Genomic DNA, 22,371 nt, shown 5'->3' with positions numbered 1-22,371 from the left:
ATAGTTTTGTTTTGAGATGTTGGAAATTAGATTTTGTATTTCTTTATTTAATTTTTATAAATGAGTTTTTGATTAAAATATAAAGCTAAGAGTATAAATCGATATCTTGTTATATTTATGCATACCAGGTGGTTATTATATTATTATATATTGTAGGTATGTGCATTTCTTAATTTTAAATATATATATATATATATATCGAATGAGAAAGCTCAAACTGTAAATACAAAGAATGCCTACACAGTATGTAAACATGAAAAAAAATCAGCAAATAATCTGAGCTGTGACAATTTAAAGTAAATGTACCACAAAAAGTGTACCTCCAACAATTTTTGTCCCAATAATCACCCAGAAAATATTCTATAGCGGAATTTTAGTGGACCTACATAGGTATTTTGTGCGGACCACTAGTGACAGCCGCTAAAAGTCTGAAAGTTATTGGCTTGCTATTTATAGTGGCTGCTAATTAACCGGTAAGCAAAACTCCAATGAACTACTAAAAAATGCCTACATAGGTCCACTGCAAATTCACTAAAACAATGTTTGTTGGGTAATAATAAAAAAAAAGAAACAAAAACAAATGGATTACTCCTAAATTGAAACATAAAATAAAAACTAAAACTAAACTATGGTTTTTTAATAAATTTACTAATTAGGACCAAAAATTAAATATTTCAAAAAAAGAAATTTAAAAAACAAAATAAATAAAAATATTATGTCATTTGAAAAGGTATGTGGTAATAACTGTAAATTAAATCTGAAAAAACCCAAATTAGAGCAATCAAGAACTGTAAAGGAAAAATTGTCACCAATCAAATTGTAACCATTTATTGCCTCAATCAATCAAATGTCTATTGCAGAAGAATTAAATAAGAATTTCCATTGTATTTACGTAAAAGACGTTAATTATCAACCACACACGTTATTAAAAGTTGCCGATATATCACAAAACGAAACGGAAAGATGATTAAATACTCTTGAAATACTGAAATCAATTGAAATCAACAAACTACAAGCCTGCATCTCTAACATCGGTTCCATGTAAAATATTATAAAGATTCATTGGTGATAGTATAATAAAGCACTTAATATTGAACAAGCAACAAAGGAACAGCAAGGCTTTCTAAAGGAAAAAGCTGCACCGCAAACTTACATATTGACAGAGGCAAGTTACAGGTAAAAATTTTAAAACATTAAATGAATTACAGGTAAAAAATTTCTTATTTTAGCATCAAAATTTAAAATTTTAGTTAAAAAAACTTTAATTTGGTTAATTGTTTGAAAACATAAATCAGCGTAACTAAGATTCAAATGTTTTAAAGTTTTTATTCAAAAAAAAACTAACTGAACACTTGATTATGAGAAATTAAACAACTTACGTTGAATGCATATAAATATCTTCATTAGTCAAAACAATATTGCATCTCTGTTTGATTTCTTCTACAAGTCTACAAGTAAAACAAATACTGCACTTATAAAATTCAATTCATTGCATTTTATATATTATAATATATTAAATTTTAGCAAACAAAAAGTTATAGGTATGTATTTAAATAATGGAAAGTTGAAACCAACTATAAATCATATAAAATAAGAAACCAATTATAACCCATCATAAAATTAGAGACCAATTATAAATCACTATAAAACAAAATGAAAAATGAATGTTTAAAAAATCTTCTATATAAAAATACAACCTTGTTACATCCATTGATGCAGCACCTGCTTTGAAAAAATTTGTGCAATCATCAATATTAGGAATGTTCAGAATTCCACTCCAAATTTTCTATAAAAATTTTTTTCCATAACACTAATACTGGATATAAATTTTACATTTGTATAAAATACTTTTTAAACGAACTAAAATATTATTTAAACATTTTTTCAAAATCACTAAATTTAACTAATCTATCTACTTATCTATTATAATTTAATGTCAAATTTACTGCCATTACCCATTTGTGCATGTTTGACACAGAATTCAAGGCAACCATTAAAACAGAGTTCATGGCAAGAAAGAGTTTCTCAGCACTTTTTTTTACAAGATAATATTTAACTTACATAAATTTAAAACTATGTAAATGTTAAAGTTTATTTTAAGTTTCACAGTTTTACTTTTTAAGTTTTTTTACAACTAATTTGAGTTTGTGTAAGGAGTAGCATGTAATATATTATATTTTAATGAAAACGTAATTGAAATCACAATTTTATATTCAAAATAAAACTTATTTGTCAAAACTGATTTGTATTAAATAAAAAAAAATTTTAAATCACTTGATATCATCTAAAATGTTTCAAACCAAATGTGCATAATAGAAGACAATAGAAATGAGAAAATCAATAATAACATATAACGATCAAATACAACAACCCGCATAAAATTTTATGAGCCAACTGAGATGCTTTAACCTAAAAATGCATATGACATTGTTGATGTGCACACAGTTAAGTTTTCAAATTTGTACTTCCTATTAAAAATCTTCAATAAATACCTAAATCTTCTTAAATCTGTCTATTATCATTATAATAAACAATATGATAAAATATGATATAAAAAAAATATAAAAAAATATTTATTAATATTATGAATCTTTTGTAATTTTCTTAATCTGTTTTTAGAATTACTAAAGTTTTAATTTTTTAAGGTGTTAAGTAACGAAAACATGTTTTATTTTGTAGATGATGTATTGAAATCATAACATTCTGTTGAAATCAAAAGAAACTGATGATGACCTTATTTTAAATATAAGGAAGTGGTTTTTTATTTTTTTTGGTTTTATATAATTTTATGTTAGATATTCGATTACATTATCACAGTGTTATTGTCTGGTGGTGATAATTTAATGGATTACAAGGTAAGTTTTATAAAGTCAATTTACTTTTAAAAACTTTATTTAAACTTTAGATATGCTTTTTTGTTTGTTTGTTTCTATTTCAACAAATTTTTTTGTGAAATTTTTTAAAATTAAATAACAATGTTTGATTTTGTATTTTTATTTATAAATAAGTGCCACAGCTAACCTCAAATCGTAACTCTTTAGTTTTACAATAGGTAATTATTTTATAATTCATTTTTACTTTAAGTTTCATAGTTTGTATTTATGTTAATGTTATAAAGTTATACAGTTACTTATGCAGTATCTAAAAATAAAATTTTATTTTATTATTATTTTTTTATTTTATTTAGTTAGATGCTAAGTTGTTGTGAAGTTGCAGTTTGCATCTTTCTGTTTACATTTGAAGATAATGATGACAATATATGTAAATAATATAAGGTTTTTAACTTTAATTGCTAATATGAAAATTTTATAATTTGGTAATTTATTTGATTTTGTTATTTATTATTGATTTATTATTATTTTTAATATTTTTATAAATCATATAATTATAAAGTTGCTTATTATAAGGTAAATATAGTAATTTAATTCAAATAAGCACCATCAGTTAGTCAATTTTTCTTTTTATTATCTGTTTTATAGGTGACTTTTAAATTTTATTTAAGTCTAAATTTTATCAATTCCATTTTAAGTTAATTTCAATCATGATTCTAACAGAATGATGGTTCACACGATTCTAATGATTCTAAACTTTTTGTCTACAACAAAAAGTTTAGTTTCATTAAGAAAATAAAATGTAATATTGGTTTGATTTTTTACAATGCTATACTTTGCCCTATAAATACTTCTCATTTTTCATTAATAATTATATAAAATGTATATATATAAAAAAGAGCATAAGTAAATAAATATAAAAGTAAAATTTATAACTTAATATATTTTAATATTTTTTATTAGAAGGATCTTATCTTTTATATTCAGTTTACTTTGACTTTTTTTAAATATTTAAAATTCAACATTTTATTATTATTATATTTTTTCCCTTTTTTTATATATATCTATAGTTTTACCTTTATTATTTCAAGATGATGGCATTATCTTTTATGCTTAATTGATTATGTATTACAAACATGTCTACTTTTTATTATTGTTATTTTATTTCTTTATTTATATCTTGATGTTCTGTCAACTATCATTTGTTTACTTAATCTACTATTAAAATATGGTTTTCTTTTAGTTAATTTTATTGATTTGAAATTTACTTTATTGATCATTAGCAAATAATTTTAAAAAAATGTACATTTATGTAAATGATTTGCTAACTAAACATTTGTTAAAGCTGATTTGTTTGTTAAAACAAGTTTATATAAGCGTTTATTTGTCTTTTATGTAAAAAGTATATATTTTGCCTTTAAGCGTTGTGAATATTTTCTTTTAAGGTTCACAAATTCAGTTCTTTCCAACTTTAGGAAGCACTGCATATTTATAAATACATGTCATTACAATCTAAGAAGCATAACATATTTATATTTAAAATGCTATAGATTTTGTTATCTAATTACATAGTGCAGTATTTATTGTAAGTGAACTGGACTATGCATTAAAACTTGATTGATGGTTTGTGTTCATATGTTTTTGCCTATAAGATGGTGTTTTTGCATTTTCAGTTAGCTCTATTCTGACTTTTTGTTAATACAATAATGTTTATATTGAAACTTTTTAGAAATTAATGTTAATCTCTTGAAAAATCAATCCCTTTATACAAATTTGCTTATACTAAACTTCTTTTCTCTTAATTGTGTACTGTTCTAAATTGGCACTGTTAAAATATTATTATTTTATTAGAATTTAATATAAATTAGATTATGATACAGCAAAGGCAGTTGTTGCGACAACAGCAGTAACATCATTCCCAGTAACAACAGCAACAGGTAAATAGATTTTTGTAGTGTTTTTATGTGATGTTTTTACTCCTTTTATATTTACATATCATAATTAATTTTTTTTTCATTTCAGATTTTAAAATGTCTTAAAATGTTTTTAGCATACCAAAAAACAAATAGAGGGCCCGCATCCCATAAGGTACATAAAGTGTGGGTCAAAAATGGGGACAAAGACTGTCCCTCCTTTGATTGGAGGAATGACCCTTTAAAAGGCAAAGTACAAGTGATGACAAAATTTGTAACTGCATTTACAAATAGTATTTTTGTAGTTTTTTAATCTACTTATTGCAGATGTTTAACATTGTTTATTTACTTTACTTTAGTATTAATTTCTTTTGTTTTGCATTTTATTATTTTGGAAAAGCTCCGATTGATTTTAAACATTGATTACTTTTAAATAACTCTTTTTACTTGCCCTTATAATAATATTAACATTAACAGTATTGTTAATAACTGAACTATATTTTTAAAATAAATAACATAACTAAGAACTGAACTAAATTTTCAAAACAAACTTTCACATTCAAAATATTAACTAAATTTAAACCTTTAAAGTTTCTTTAATTTTTAAATCTTCATCTGTAAAGATCATCTCATTTTTGTCTTCACTCTCTTTACCAAACTTATTAGCTGGTACCATTTTTCCATCACTAAGTTGCAGTGTTTTCACATTAATCTAGAAAATCAAATCGGTTAATTTAAATTTTATTTTTCCTTAGAATTTTATTTGTATGTGTGTCTTAGTAATTGATGATGATGATGATGATGATGATGATGATACTGATGATGATGATGATGAATGAAGATGATGATTGATGATCATGATCATGATGATAAATGATGATGATTCATGATGATAAATGATGATTCATGATCATGATGACAATAATGATGATGATGATGTTGATAATGAATGATGATAATTGATGATCATGATCATGATGATTATCAACAATGTTATTTACTCATGTTTAGAATGTTTTTCATCATCAATCATTTCTTCTTCAATTCAGAATTCAAATTCAGAATTTTCATCATGATCATTTTTTTCCAGATCTTAATTCTTTTCTAATTTTCTAATGCTTAAGTAGAGCTGTTCAGATATCTTATTTGGATTAGTTCTTGCGACTTTTTTGGGACAAAAAAGATAAAAAAATTTTCCAAATAAGTGTCATCTTCAAATAGCCAGGTAATATGGACCACTCCTAGATAGTAAGTGATCAGGGTCCTGGCCCCAGCCCCCCTTGAAATTGAGACTTTTTCAAACCCAGCCCCGGCAAAATTATTAGCAGAGGTTTAGCAAAAGAATTAGCCAAGGTAGCTGAAGCTAGGAAAAAATTTATAACAGTTTACATATTATAAACTATTGTATACATTTACTATTTATTAAATACTGCCATATATATATATATATATATATATATATATATATATATACATATATATATATATATATATATATATATATATATATATATATATATATATATATATATATATATATATATATATTTATATATATATATATATATAAACATACATATATACATAAATATACAAATACATATACATATATATATATATACATATACATATATAAATATATATATATATATATATACATATATATATATATATATATACATATATATATATATATATATATATATATATATATATATATATATATATATATATATATATATATATATATATATATATATATATATATATATTAAACTAAATTACTTCCAACAAAGTTGCAAACAACAACTATTAAGTTATGGTCAACTAAAGATTTAAAAGATTGTAGGTTGTAAGAGATAGGTGAGAGTTTTGAGGTTTTGTTGATGTGGGAGGAAAAAACTAGACAGAAATTTTTTTTATAGCATAGGACAGATACAGTTAAAGGACGCAATAAGGGACAGATACAGTTAAAGGATGAATTTATAAGCTATAGTCACATTGACTTGGTGAATAACAAACCTAGCAAGAATGAGTTTTGGTTGATCCAACTAGAGATGATAGCTTACATGAGCTGCAATCATGATAGTATTTGTAAATAAAAAGAAAGAGAGGTAAAATTTACAGCAATGGTAGAGTGGCTCAAGGTTGGCAGATAAAGCAGGTCCAACTACATTAACAATGTGCTTTCAGACTTTATCTAAGAGTGAGAGAGTTGTTATTTGTCAATATAGGAATGTTAACAATATTGTGATGGTTGCTTGGAATTGTACATTAACATTGGAATGTAACCATTCTCATTTCAAAAGCAAAAAACATTGCAATGTAACCATTCTCATTTCCCGTAACCCTTAAAGTTACTAATAGCTGGAGAGGTCAGTGTGCTTTCTAGAGTTTTTAAAAATTGGAAAAATTTAGCACTTATTAATATTAATATAATAGTATAGCAAGAATTGAAGAAAATTCTAGATAACACTTTTGTAAAACTATAATGGAAATATTGTGTAAACCACAAGCCATATAAGACTTTAATTGAGAATTGACTTTAGCATCGGAAGCTGAAGTGATTTGGATGTCTAACAATGGGTTAATTTGTTTAACTGGAATGGCAGGAAGAGTAGGGCCATTAGATTCAATAGTCAAATTAGAGGGCAAGTTCTTTGCAAATAACTCTATTTTTCTGTATTTCTATTTTAATCTATGCTCATTATTTTGGGGAGAAGTAATAAGATCAGACCCATGAATTAGAGATTCATGGGTCTGATCTTATTACTTCTCCCCAAAATGTTAAACTTACTTTAGTTAATGACAGTTAGAGAATGTTAGAGAATGTTAAACTTACTTTAGTTAATGACACTGTTAAAGATAGAACCTAACATCAAAGATAATATACAAGACTAAGTAATCTGAGAATTATGAAGGTTAGCATCAGACAGGACCTTTGTACAATAATAAAAAGACATTTGCTCTCAAAAGAAATGTTCTTGTAAAAAAAAAAATGAAAAAAATGATTATGGTTTATAATAGCAACAGCACAAGAAGGTGAAAATTTGGAGTAGAGTAAGGCTTGACTTAAAACTGACAAAAAAGAATAAAAGCTTACATGCCTGCTTGGATACAGGAGATTAGGTAAGAGGCGCATTTAAGCATACATAATATGAATATATACGGATATAAACATATATCTTTGCTATTTATTTAGATGCTGGCATAAAATGTATTTGTATAAACTTTAGTATTTATATCATGTAGTATTTGCCAAAAGAGATGAGGATGATCAGATGGATGTGTGACTCTAATAAGACAAGAAAAGGATAATCTTATGACAGAGATAAGGAAAAAATATTGCATTAAACAATGTTTTCCAGAGAAGATTAAAGTGATTTGGGTATTAGCATGTAGAGAGGCAGCAGCTTCAGAAGAAAATGGTAGAGGTAAAAGTAAGAAACTTTGTAGAGAAAACATTACATATGGTGTGAACAAGCTTTATTTAAGGAAAGAAGGAAAGAAGATGCTCGAGATTGTTTATATTAGAGTAACAGCATAAAAGGGAAAGTCTAAAACTTTATGATAATGATGATGATGATGATCATCATCATCATCATCAACATCATCATCATCATCATCATTGTGTTGATCATAATGATGTTTGTATATAAATATACATGAATATATATATAAAACATCACATGAATTTTGAATTAGAAAAAAAAAACATGTATTAACATTTCTGCAACCCCGGTCACAAACCTAGCCCCAGAGTTGTTAACAAAGCCAAAAGTAGCAAGGCCAAGGTCAAGGCCACAAGTTACAAGGCCAAGGTCAAGACCAAAAGTTACAAGGCCAAGTACAAGGTCAAGGCCAAGAGTTTTAAGAACAAGGCCAAGATTAAAGTTTCAAGGCCAAGGCCTACGTAAACATTTTCAAGGTTAATTGTTAACAAAACTGTAAGTAGCAAGTGCTGTGACAATAAAACCACATTTTGTAAAAATAGACCAAGCTTATGTGCAGAATTCAACAAAATCAATAAGAAAATATACTATTTTTTTCAAGGCCAAGGCCAAAACAAATAAGGCCAAGGCCAAAATTTTCAAAGCCAAGACCAAGACCAAGGCCTCAATTTTTGGCCTAAAGGCCGGGCCAAGGCCAAGGACTAACAACTGCCCAGCCCCGGCTCTGGCTGTTTTTTATCAAATCTTCCCCTGGTTCCAGTCAAACTGCAATACCAGGCGTTTACTTCTCCTAAATTGGGTTTAATCTTATTGGGTTTAATCATTTTATAATCAAAAATGCTTTTTACTAATTAATAATAAGTAATTCAAATAACTACCATTTCAAAGCTGAGAAAATTGCAAATAAAAAAATTTATTTTATTTAAAACTATATTTTACTTAATAACTTGAACAAAAAACTCAATTTTCTTCAAGAACTTCATTTATTTCACATCTTTACAGATATCAATGAAAAAGTTAAACTTTCTCTTTTTAACTAAATTTGGATCATGTCTTGCTATGCCAAGGTACCATATGCAAACCTGTCAAGTTTTTTAATAAAATTTGGGAGACTCCTGCCTATATGGGAGGAGTCTCCCAAATGTCTGATTTGTGTTCTAGTAGTCTATTTGCCATGAAGAATGTGTCCATTGAAACAAAAATAGGATTAATATATATATATATATATATATATATATATATATATATATATATATATATATATATATATATATATATATATATATATATATATATATATATATCAGACGCCCTAGGTGCACTTCTAACTCCAAAAACGCATATTTATGATGATATATAGTAGGCAAATATATCGTGGTGGTTCAATACCATTAAGTCTCCCTCATATCTATTTTTAAAACTTAACAGCTCTGCACATGATGCTTGCTATGTGAGCACATATGTTTAAAAGATGTGCTCTAGCTTTGCATGTACCAATTTGTAATTTTTTTTAGTTTGAGGCTGTTGTATTCTAACCAACAATTACAATTTTCTAGACATGCCATGATTACAGTTGGATGTGAATAATCTATGAATATAAAGCTTTATTGCTTATCAAAGTTTTATTGTTTATAAATAAAAAACAAAGATTTTAAAACAAAGCTATTTCTATTTTATCTTAATAAAGCTCTAATAAGAAGTTTCTGTTTTTATCAAGTTGTCTACTAGTGCATGATCTAGCTTGCTTAAGTTGATAAACACCAAGCATTAGGGAATTAATATAGTTATCATGTAAATCATAAAAAACTCTTTATATAGACATTAGACTATTTTAACCTTTTGTGTTTCTTTAAAATTCTTTTGCTAAACTCAGAAATGCATTGTTCTGCAAATATACTTTTTGATCAATAATCAGCATTTTATAAAGAAATTCCTATCCAATAACCTAAAATTTGTAACAAGTCTTAATGCAATTGCTTTCAAGGTAAATAATTTTTTGATCGAAGAAAGCTTTGCAAGGGCAAGTTGTAACAGCGAATTCAAAAGGATGATTTTTTTGTTATTTATTATTTATCAATAATGAGAGATAAGAAAAAAATTTTCAAACACAAATGCTAAAAAAAAATTATTAATGACAATTAATGATTTATGAGTTATTAATGAAATTAATAATTAATGTAACTAACGAAAATTAAAATTAATAATATAAATAATAATAATAATGAAAATAAGAGAAATTACAAGCTACGACTAGTTTTTATAGAAGCAAAAAAGCAAGATAACAGTTGACGACAACTTAAAAGATTGCAACTTACATGAATCAGGAAAAAAAAGATAAAGGAAACGAATTCCAAAGAACTGGTGTTCGAAGAAAAAAACTAGACAAATAAGAGTTTTTGGAGCACTTAGGAATAGTCACAGAAATACACTGTACACAAACACTAGAATGGGAAAAAATTGAATTTTTTCCCATTCTAGTGTTTGTGTACAGTGTAAAAAAAAGTTTTACTAAATTTTAATGACTATTCTAGAGCCCCCTCAAAGCCACTAAAGATAAGCCCCAATTTAATCCTGTTTAACCCATTAGTGCCTGAGTTTTTTGTTATATTTTATGATTTATAGAGCGTCCCATTTTTGGGGACGCTAGGCCAAATGGGTTTAAACAGTAGCACATTTTTGCATTGATTACAAATTTCATAAACAAGCAAATTAATATTATGATATTGACACAATTTAATATGCAATATTGACTGTTATAATTATTTTTCTGTTTCCTGTTTTAGTTAAATTAATTAAAACTGAAATGTTGACAAGAAGTGATAAAGTTGTAGAAACTGAACTCAAGTCTTTGCCAACCAGTTCCAGTTGTTTGTCAGACACAACCAACCAGCCTTCACCGTTGTTATCATCATCAACAACAAGGCCTGTTACTCGTGCCTCTACTAAGTTTTGATTAATTGGACACCCATCACCATCAATAACTGGTTCTAAACTACCCGATTGCAGACAGGTTTTGAAATTTTTTCTTTTTTAACAACGCGATGAAGAAAATGTCCGAAATCATGTAACAAATCAAGAAATTGGCTATATAGTTATCGGCGCTGTTGTAACTTTCTGGAACATGGCACGCATCAAGACAAAGACAAGACAAAATTCGGTGTTAGATCTTATGTGTCTCTGGAATGAGTGGAACCGCTTGTTGAAGAACAAGAATCGCGAAAGTGATGCTACCGGAAAACGTGTTAACTTCTTGGATAGTTGGATAGTCTTTTTGATATTGGATCACCTGATGCCATACAGGAAATCATGAAATCCAGGCTACTGACTGCCCAAAAGAAAGATGATGATGTTGCATTCTATTTAGATAAAAAAAAAGACAGAAAGGCGACCATGGACAGGCATGACAAAATCTTTGAGATTAAAGCAAAAATTAAAGAAGTCAGATATAATCGGAAAATCATACTTAGAGATAAAGAAAAGAAAGAGTAGAAAAAGAAGGTAGACAGGATGATCAGGATGGGTACAATATTTCCAAGAAATGACTATCGTGAATGTGCTGAGAACACACTGATCATCTTTGGGCAAACTTCACCGCGGGGTGTACACTTTCTTAAACCAGGAGCTACTCACCAAGCTCGGTGGATGGCATGTAACATTTATGCGAACAAAATATTCATGTTTTCTAAACAATTACCTTATGATCAGAGGATGACGACCAAACTTTTTAGAATGAACAGATATCTTTCTCTTTTCCACATACCAGCTTGGACAAAAGCTAGCATTGGTGCTGATGCACCTATGAATGACCTGAATTCATCCACGACATGATGGACTACAAAGAAATAGACAAGGAAGTTGCTCTGTATTTTTCAGCTCATTTACTGTTTTCTGAAGAGTAAAATGTTTTATTTGCAGTAGTTTACTTGTCAAATTGATCTGAAATAGTATTTTATGTCATGTTACAACATGACATAAAACATAACTTCCACAACAAACCTGAATGAGCATATTCTTTTTAGAGGATCTTCAGCTTCAACCTTAGTAATGGTACCAGAAGGACCTTTTAGAGTTAAATCTTCAGTAATTTCAAACAATGCGTTTTACACATGTGGTAGCTGGTATCTGATGGGACATTTAAGACATAAATCTTGTATCATCAACAAGTATCACTCAATGGTTCAATAGTCAAAGATGGTGTATGACATTTCAGTATATCCCACTAAATTGTAGATTTTGTAGAACAACAAAAAATATATACAGTTGTTGAATAACATCAAAAAAGGCTGTTGAATGAACCCCAAAGCAGCATTGTTAACCACTAGGTTAAGGGTGCAAGAGCTGTGCTTAAATTCAATTTTCTTCTAAAAAGATTTATCAGTAGATAGAGAATACTGGAGGTCTTCTCAACAGAATTTTTCACTGTTCGTAAGTTTTCTTTTATAATGGTTTGCTAAAAACTTTCTTTTTCCACATCTAGAGGAAAATCTTTGCAAACATTGTTTAGTGGCCATTTTCAACTAAAAACTTTTTCATTTTTCTCTATGTAAGTTTTCCCAAGAAGCCTGGATCCAAATAATCAGTTTTCTTATTTTCATCAGTTATTTCAAGTAAGTTACTTGAAATAACTGAGTGCCATCTTTGATTTCAAAGATATCTTTTGCAGTTTCTGTTGTTTTCTTTTGCTCTTGGCTATTAAGGACGTCATTGCCTGGCTGATCTATACTGTTATCCTTTTCTAATCTTGAAGTTGATACATCAGAGTATTTGCAAGAGCGCTTTGGAAGACATAAAATTTTTTCAATAGATTTACTGAATTTAGTTCAATCTCTTATCAATTATAATTAAATTTTGCACAAAATAGTATAAATAGTTTTATAATAATGTACTTTGGAAAGGTATTCAGTCTATTTATCTAAGTTATCTAATCTATTTTTCGTTAATTTTAAAAATAATGATTTCAAATTAAATTTTAACTTGATTGCAATAATATAATAAATAAAAATGATATAAATTTTTTTTAAATAGTCTTATTTTGTTGTACTTATTTTTATTTATACAAAAAAATAATAAAAAAATTGCAAACAAATAAGTTACTAAGTTTTATTAAAATTTCTGTTTTTTAAGTATTCATCTGTGATTAACCATTTCTATGGTATTATTTAAAAAATTCATTGTAAAAAAAAGTTTATTAAACTAACTTTTTATTTAACTTACAGTTTTTAGGTCTATTTAATAAATTGTTATCAGTTAGTTATACAGTTATTTTTATTTTAATTGGTTTATAAGATCACAAATGACTCTGAATCCGATATATTTTGATAACTTATGGTAACTTGAGAATAAGTAATGTTACCATAAAAAACTTTATTTTAAAATTTGCCGCCACTAAAATCATCTAAGCATCTGTCTAGTCTTGCCTAATAGTAGAAACAACCCTGATTGTTTTGCAACTTACACTATTTGCTGTTGTAACTTGCTTAAATTTTTTAACTTTAAATTTGTTAAATTTAAGATATCATAAGTTTCTCACAACTCTCAGAACTCGAGTTAAAATAAAATAATATGCTCAGATACTTGATATGGAATATGGGTAATATGATATTGATATGGAATATGGAGCAATATTTAATAATAATAATAATATTTGGATAACCAAAAAGAGATATTTTAAATGATACAAAATATTTTTAAATAATGTTAAAAATCTCAATGATTTACTCTTAATCCATCTGAACCAGTTATGATCATTCCATTTTTATGAACTAAAGCAGGGTGAGCGAGACCATCAATAAAGTATGAAGTTCCTTCAGGCAGACCTTTTCGTAGGTACATTGATGAACCAAAGAAAGATACTTCCTAAGCAAAAACATAAAAAATCTTTTTTTTTTCAATCAAAAAAAATATTTGGCTAAAACTGATCAACAATTTAATATTTGAATATATTTTTATATATAAGTATTTGTTTTTTAATATACATACATACATACATACATACATACATACATACATACATACATACATACATACATACATACATACATACATACATACATACATATATACATACGTACATACATAATTTTGGTACCAAAATAACTGGGAACTGAAATAACCAGGGCAAAAATATATAAATTTTGTATAATTATAATTCTGTTTTGAAAGTACGATTTCGAATGAACTGTTAGAATGTAATGTTATGCAATTGTAACTGTGAAATATCATTTGTATGAAAATGTTTAATTTTCATTGGACTTGTGATTTGCATACAATTAATAAATATCGTAATAAGAGGTAATATATTCCTATAGTTTCATAAAGAAAGAAAACATGAATTTGTAAATCTTATATAAAGATGTTATAAAATTAAATAAATTAATCTTATGTTATACTATATACTATGAAATTGTAAATTATTTTATTGCAGAATTGGAGATGAAATATCGAAAATCCTCTACAAAAAATGGTGGATGGTCATCAGAATCAATCGACAAACCAGTTGAGAAAGTTAGGGTTAGTTTTTGTGCTTATGAACCTTTTAAATGTTTAAATAATTGTGAAGTAGATTTTTTGCTTGTAAACAACTCAGGAAAAAAAACTTCCAATTTTGAACTAGCAGAACTTTCCATAAGAGCTTGGTTAAAAGCATCAATGTCATCTAATATTTTGAGTGGGTTTGGATCAACTGGCATGTGGGCATTCTAACCCAACAAATGGAAAAAATGATGACTTTTAAATTGACCAGATATAATATCTTACATTTTCTATTTTCTGTGTTTTTAAACAAAAATAGTATATGGTATGAACTATTTTCAATCTTTTTTAAATTTTTAATTAGAAAATATCAATGAGAGAAAAAATTTAAATTTTTTTCTAAAATGCATAGATTGTTGTTGTGTAAATACATGTATTGTTTGTTAATAATTTTAAGGTTACAAATTGTCAAGATCAAAAACCAATTTTTACAAATAGACCAGCAACAATATTCAACTTTTTTGGTGAACCAGCAAACTCCAATGTCTAAAACAGTGGAAGTACAATTGAATTTACAAATCACAAATGGATCTAAAAGTATTTTATCTATTATCACTCCTGCTATTATATGACCATTACCTAAAGCTGGAATAAGAAAAACAGCAACCAACCAAGACAGGAAAAATTTTGCTTCCAGCATTTTAACAGATACTCCAGCAGGATAATTATTATAGTTTGATCAAAATAAACGCAAAAATAAGCAAAAAATTGAAGAAACAAAAAAAATGTAATGATTTCACAGTAGATGAAACTGACATTAATTCTAATAGATTTGTAGTATTGTAAGTAATGAAAAAACAGGAATTACATCTTAACTTGATTGTATTTAGTTTTTTTTACCAGTTTGGAGTTAATTTAGCCAATACAGCATTGAAACAGCCAGTGGTTATTTCAGTACAACCACTGGTTATTTCAGAAACCACAAAACAAATATTACAAATTTAAAGGTGGGGTTAGGTGCATTGAAAAAAGATTCAAAAATATATATATTTAAATAAATTTACATGAACATACAGTTAGATGAGCATTATATTAGAATATAGATTCAATTTTAAAATTTAGTACAATGCTTTTGAAGTAACAGCAGTTTTTACAATAAATAAAAAAAAGATTATTTCAATACCAAGCTTCCCTAAGTATTTATATTACAATATTAATATTAATATTATTATTATTTTTATATATTCTCAATTTCACAGTTTATTTATCTCTATTTTATCACTATGGATTTTATAATAATAAAAAACTAAAAAAAAAAAAGAAAAAAAAAAGATAAGAAAATCTTTAGATAATACCTTTCCATCAATTGTAGACCACGCTCCGGGAAGCTAAAAAAAAAATTCATTATGTTATTATGTAAAAAATTACAATACCATTTGCTTAACTGTATTTTTATTTTTTAATTGATATTCTTTGGAGATGCCATAAATAGTGATTTTGCCAAATTTTTTGCAAGACTTAAAACTGAAACAGGCCATTGGCAAATCTCTTTCATTTGTATGTAGTCATTTTACAACACTTTATGGCTGAACACTGAAGATGGCAATATTCTACTGAATATTGAATAGCAGTATCATCAGTAGTCAAGTATTTGTGGCATCTCTTATATTCTTTATATTATAATACTGCATAAAAATTATTCAAAGATTTGGAATCTAGCATAACAGCAGAAATTGGTCAATTTTAGAAGATGAAATTCAAAACAATGTTAATTTAGCAACAAGTTAAATTTCAAAATTTTTGACATAAAAATTCAATTGATTTATTTGTTCAAAAATGCTTTGAACTTCAACTTTGAAATTCAAATTCAACAAACCAAGTTACAACTTAATATAAATAATGTCTAATATTATAATAGTTTAATAAATTGAATCAATACTAAGGCAATTAATGCATGTAACAAACACAATATATATATATATATATATATATATATATATATATATATATATATATATATATATATATACATATATATACATATATATATGTATATATATATATATATATATATATATATACATATATATACATATATATATGTATATATATATATATATATATATATATATATATATATATATATATATATATATATATATATATATATATATATTTAAATATATATATATAAATATATATATATATATATATACATACATAAATAAATATATATATATAAATATATATATATATATAAGTGTTTATATATATATATATATATATATATATATATATATATATATATATATATATACATAAATATTTATATATATAAATATATATATAAGTGTTTATATATATATATATATATATGTATATATATATATATATATATATATATATATATATATATATATATATATATATATATATTTGTGTATACATCTTTAAAAATTAATATTAATATTAATTACAATATTACAATGAAATATGGATTTCAATAAATATAATAAAAATTCAATAAAAAGAAAAATACTATTTATTTTTATTACTATTTATCTATATTTACTTTATGTAGCAAACCTTGTCATTTCCACGAATAAAATTGTGCAATACATTTGCTGGTTGATTCCAATTAATCTAAAATTTAGAAGAAGAAAAAGAATGAACAACTCTTAAAAATTTATTTGTCTTTTCAAACAAAGCATACTAAACATGTAACTGGCTTCATGATTTTACTAATAGTGATTTTAGCTTAATAAAAACTAGCTAAACAAAATTTCACTAAATGAAAACTATCCTTAGGATGTTTTTAACTCTAGTTAATAGTCTTGGTTAATTAATTTCTCCAGAAACCAGATAAAAACAGTATTCTTGACATTTTTCTAATATCTTTACTCTTTCAGTTTTGCGTGCTCTTTTAGTATTACCAACCACATTTTCCAATAAATCTATTGATAATTACAAGTCTTGAAAAAACTAATTTTTTTCATGAAATCAATAATACTGATGTTCCTTCAATATGATGCCATTGGGATTTTCAAATACTACTAGTTTTCTTACTTTTTTACTATTAATAAGTATTGAAACATTTTCTCTAATCATTTTTGGAATGGGATTGATTCTTTTCAAGAAAATTATCTTAACAATACTATTAGTTTTGTAAATGACTCTACAATGTACTGAGCCTGTTATTTCTCTCACAAGCATGGAGACTTATTTTTTCTAAAGTGACAGTGTATTTAATTGGATGAATTGGAATTATGTTGACAGTATCAAACTTTTTGAAACTCAAACTAGCCTAATACTCCAAGTATTTTATATAGATATATATATATATATATATATATATATATATATATATATATATATATATATATATATATATATATATATATATATATATATATATATATATATATATAACCCCTAACTGGTTGTCAGAGAGTTTTTCCGTATTTTGTTGACAAAAAGTAAAAATTAAAATGCAAGACTGGAATTTTTTTTTGTTACTTGATAGACTGCCTGCCCCAACCAAACCCTCAGTCGATGTAGCAGCACTCCCTTGTGAGTCAGGCTACAAGATAGTTGATGTAGCAACACTCTGTTGCGAGTCAGGCTATTTGTCATTCGATGTAGCAGCACTTTGTTGCGAGTCAGGCTGTAAGATAGTCAATGTAGCAAAACTCCGTGCATGATTTACAATAAAAAAAATAAAAATAAAAACACTTTATTAAAAAAAATAAAAATAAAAACATTTTATTAAAAAAAATAAAAACAAAAACATTGTTTATTATATTATTATTATTATATTATTTATGTTTATATTATTTATATTATATTATGTTTATTATATTATTATATTACTATTATTATATAAATTATATTATTTTTATATGTTTTTAAAAACATTGCAGTCTTTTAATTTGCGTTTTTGTGGTGTTTTAATCTTAATTAGTTTCTGCAATTAAATTAATGCATTTTGTTATTATCTAACCATAATTTTGTCAGTTTAAAAACCACAGACAAACCATATAGACATAAATATATAGACATATAGACATAAATATATGTGCATATATATATATATATATATATATATATATATATATATACATATATATATGTATATATATATATATATATATATATATATATATATATATATATATATATATATATATATATATATATATATATATATATATATATATATATATATATATATATATATATATATATATATATATATATTTAAACAACTTTAAAAAGTATTCTACACAATAGAGTGCTCAATGTTCTTAAAAGAACAGAGCAATTATATTAGTAGTAGAAAATCACTTAACAAAAATTTTTTCCATTTAACACTGTGTTTCATCAACAAAGATTCATCAGAAATGGATAATCAAATTAATAAAACTTCAATTTATACCAAAAATTAAATTACAGGAAGTTGCAAATGTCTTAACTACTGTAAATTTTCACACATTTGTGGAATTTGCTGACACTATTATAAAAAGAATTCTTTAGAAATGATTACTTATGGTATTTTTTTAAAAAGGGTAGGTAATGTAAATATTATTTGAACTCATTTATTTTTATAGTTTTTTAGGAGAAACTTATTTTCGTGCCTACATTTAGAAATTAATTCCGATCTTTTGTTTAATAAGCATTCTTGATTTGCATGTGTAATTATTTCAAATTTTTCTTGTAGGCATAGTATGCATTTTTTGGAAATATTGTTATATGCAGGCGCTGTTTTAAGGATAGACCAATTCAGTATAAAATCATCAATATTTTTTTATTTTAATTCCCATATATATTTTGACAGCATGGTGTCTTTTGAATACTTTTTATTCTTGAAAGATTGCTTATGATTGGCAAAACGTTTTTTCCATTCACCCTCTGTTATGCCAATATATTGTTTATCAGGTACATTCTTAGAGGAAACAACACATTTATATACCACATTTTTTGATAAACAACTTCCACTCATTGGACAATTGATTTTTTGTTTACAATTACAATTTTTTGTAGTTTTTTCATTTAGGATTTCTTTTTTGTTTAACAAAGCCTTATTGTGACCTTTTATAATTCTTTCCATATTTTTTGTGCAACTGTAGCTAACTTTAATTGTATTTCGATTAAAAATTTTATGTAATTTATTAGATCGCGGGAAATGCTTATCGACCAATTTTAAAAAACACTTTTCCTATGTTAGTAGAAACATTTTTGCTATATGGGGGGTTGAACCAAATTACATTTCTAGTTCTATTTCGTTTTTTTGTATTCTTTTTTTCAGGGTCAAATTTTAGTTCAAAATTTTCAAAACCACTTTTTTTTAGGGCATCTTCAAATATTCGTTTAGAGGAATTGAATACATTTTCATTTGAGGAGTTTTGGTTTAGTCTGTTATTAATTGAAATCGGAATTTGTTTTAAAACTTGGGGTGGATGGTTAGAGTTAATGTTAATATATAATAGTTCATCGTTTGGTTTTTTGAAAGGCTTATATGAATTTTCAGAGAGGTTAAATGTGACATCAAGAAAATTCACAATTTTTAAATTTATGTTCATTTCGATTTGAAATCCAATATTTTTAAAAATTTTCATAATATCTTTTCTAATTTTGTCGAGCTGTGGACCAGATTTTCTACGCATTACTATTAAACCATCGTCGCGATAAAGGCCTAAATCTTTTATATTGATTATTTTACTTAACAAATCTAAAATATATAGTCCAACAAATTCACAAATTTCTGCTCCGTCATAACTGCCCATTGTTACATCAAAGCAGTCATGTATGTTTTTCTTTTTCTAAGTTTCCTTATTAAAATAAAGTAAGGTTTTTCTACAATGTTTTATTATACGGATTGTGTCATCAGGAAAAGCTGTGTGGCTTTTTGCAAATTCAATAGTCTTATCTAAAATATCTGCGGTTATTGAGGGGTAAAAATCATTAATGTCAAATTGAATAAATGTGCAGTCATTTTTATTTTCGATTATGGAGAACCAATTTATAACATCATTGGTATTTTTCCACTGTTGCAAATTTAATTTATTTCTAAGAATATTATTAATTTTGTCCAATTTAATTTTGCTTATATGTCCAATCTCACTTTTTGAGGGAACCAATAACCTACAAGGAAGTTTGTTTTGAAAATTTGGTTTATGGTCTTTTAGTGTTACGAAGGCTTGGGCAGGGGCAGTTGATTTGATTCTATTATCAAGGTTTATTTTTTTAGCAATACTTTGCGCTTCTAAATTAATTGCCTTTTCCAAATTTTTAGGGGCTTTTTCATAAGAACTAGTAATATTGTCGCGTAAAATTTTTTCATAGTTTTCTGTTGTGAGTTGGTAAATATTATTTGTTTTATCAGCAAAAACCAAAATATTAGGGTTTTATTTAATTTTTTTAACATCTAACTTTAATTCTGTTTGAAATTCGTTTTTTATAGGGCGAAACTTGTTTTAATTAAATGTAATAGGTCATTTTCAAAATTTTCCAAGTCAGGTATAAAAGGTGGGGTATTTTTTGTTTTAAATCCATAATTATCATTATTATTAAATGTATCATCTGTTTTTGTATTTGGTTTTAAGAAAAAATGGGCTTTCCAACGAATTCTTTTAATAAAATGCTCGACTTTTTCAATCAAAGAAATAGTATAACTTTTTTCATCTAGTATAGGTATATTTTTCAACGAGTAAGTGAAATTATTAGTTTCCATATTTACACGGAATGTTAAAATACAATTAAGAGTGCTCAACAAATGTTAATAAGGAGCCTAATATATATTTAAACAACAATATATTGGCATAACAGAGGGTGAATGGAAAAAACGTTTTGCCAATCATAAGCAATCTTTCAAGAATAAAAAGTATTCAAAAGACACCATGCTGTCAAAATATATATGGGAATTAAAATAAAAAAATATTGATGATTTTATACTGAATTGGTCTATCCTTAAAACAGCGCCTGCATATAACAATATTTCCAAAAAATGCATACTATGCCTACAAGAAAAATTTGAAATAATTACACATGCAAATCAAGAATGCTTATTAAACAAAAGATCGGAATTAATTTCTAAATGTAGGCACGAAAATAAGTTTCTCCTAAAAAACTATAAAAATAAATGTGTTCATATTATTTTTACAGTTTTATTAATTTGATTATCCTTTTCTGATGAATCTTTGTTGATGAAACACAGTGTTAAATGGAAAAAATTTTTGTTAAGTGATTTTCTACTACTAATATATATATATATAATATATATATATATATATATATATATATATATATATATATATATATATATATATATATACATTTATGTCTATACTTTATAGTCTAAGTAGGATACAATAGTATAATATAAATTGATTTTATTAAGGATTTTAATTTAAATTATTTTATGCTTTTCTGAACAATGATAAAAATATAGATATGTGCTATTATGGTTTACTTAATTATTTTAGCTCTAGTTTTCAAAACAGTATTCTTCTCAGAAAACAAAACAGTATTCTTCTCAGAAAACAAAACAGTATTCTTCTCAGAATACTGTTTTGAAAGCTGGAGCTAAAATCATTAAGTAAACTTGTTATCTATATTTAGCTGATAAAATAGATGCTTTTTCGAAAAAATTAAAAACACTATTTTAATACCAACCTTGGGGTTGCCAGACAGTCTCTTTATAAATTT

At 25.5% G+C, this 22,371-nt stretch overlaps 1 protein-coding gene across 1 annotated transcript in view; it reads right to left on the bottom strand.

Moving 5' to 3' along the window:
- LOC100213799 (cytosolic 10-formyltetrahydrofolate dehydrogenase) overlaps positions 1-22,371 on the bottom strand; it is a 74,234-nt gene that overhangs the window by 39,893 nt on the left and 11,970 nt on the right. The window contains exons 5-10 of the mRNA XM_065818150.1: positions 17,254-17,310; positions 16,023-16,055; positions 13,915-14,052; positions 5,328-5,456; positions 1,698-1,786; positions 1,380-1,448 (exon numbers count right to left, since the gene is read on the bottom strand). Of these exons, the coding sequence (XP_065674222.1) occupies positions 1,380-1,448; positions 1,698-1,786; positions 5,328-5,456; positions 13,915-14,052; positions 16,023-16,055; positions 17,254-17,310 (515 nt within the window). The remainder of the gene's footprint in view (positions 1-1,379; positions 1,449-1,697; positions 1,787-5,327; positions 5,457-13,914; positions 14,053-16,022; positions 16,056-17,253; positions 17,311-22,371) is intronic.

The sequence above is a fragment of the Hydra vulgaris genome, chromosome 14 (assembly GCF_038396675.1).
Source record: "Hydra vulgaris chromosome 14, alternate assembly HydraT2T_AEP".
In the NCBI taxonomy this organism is placed as follows: Eukaryota; Metazoa; Cnidaria; class Hydrozoa; order Anthoathecata; family Hydridae; genus Hydra; species Hydra vulgaris.
The sequence above is the reverse complement of the archived record's forward strand: the minus strand, read 5'-3'. Positions and strand labels throughout refer to the sequence as shown.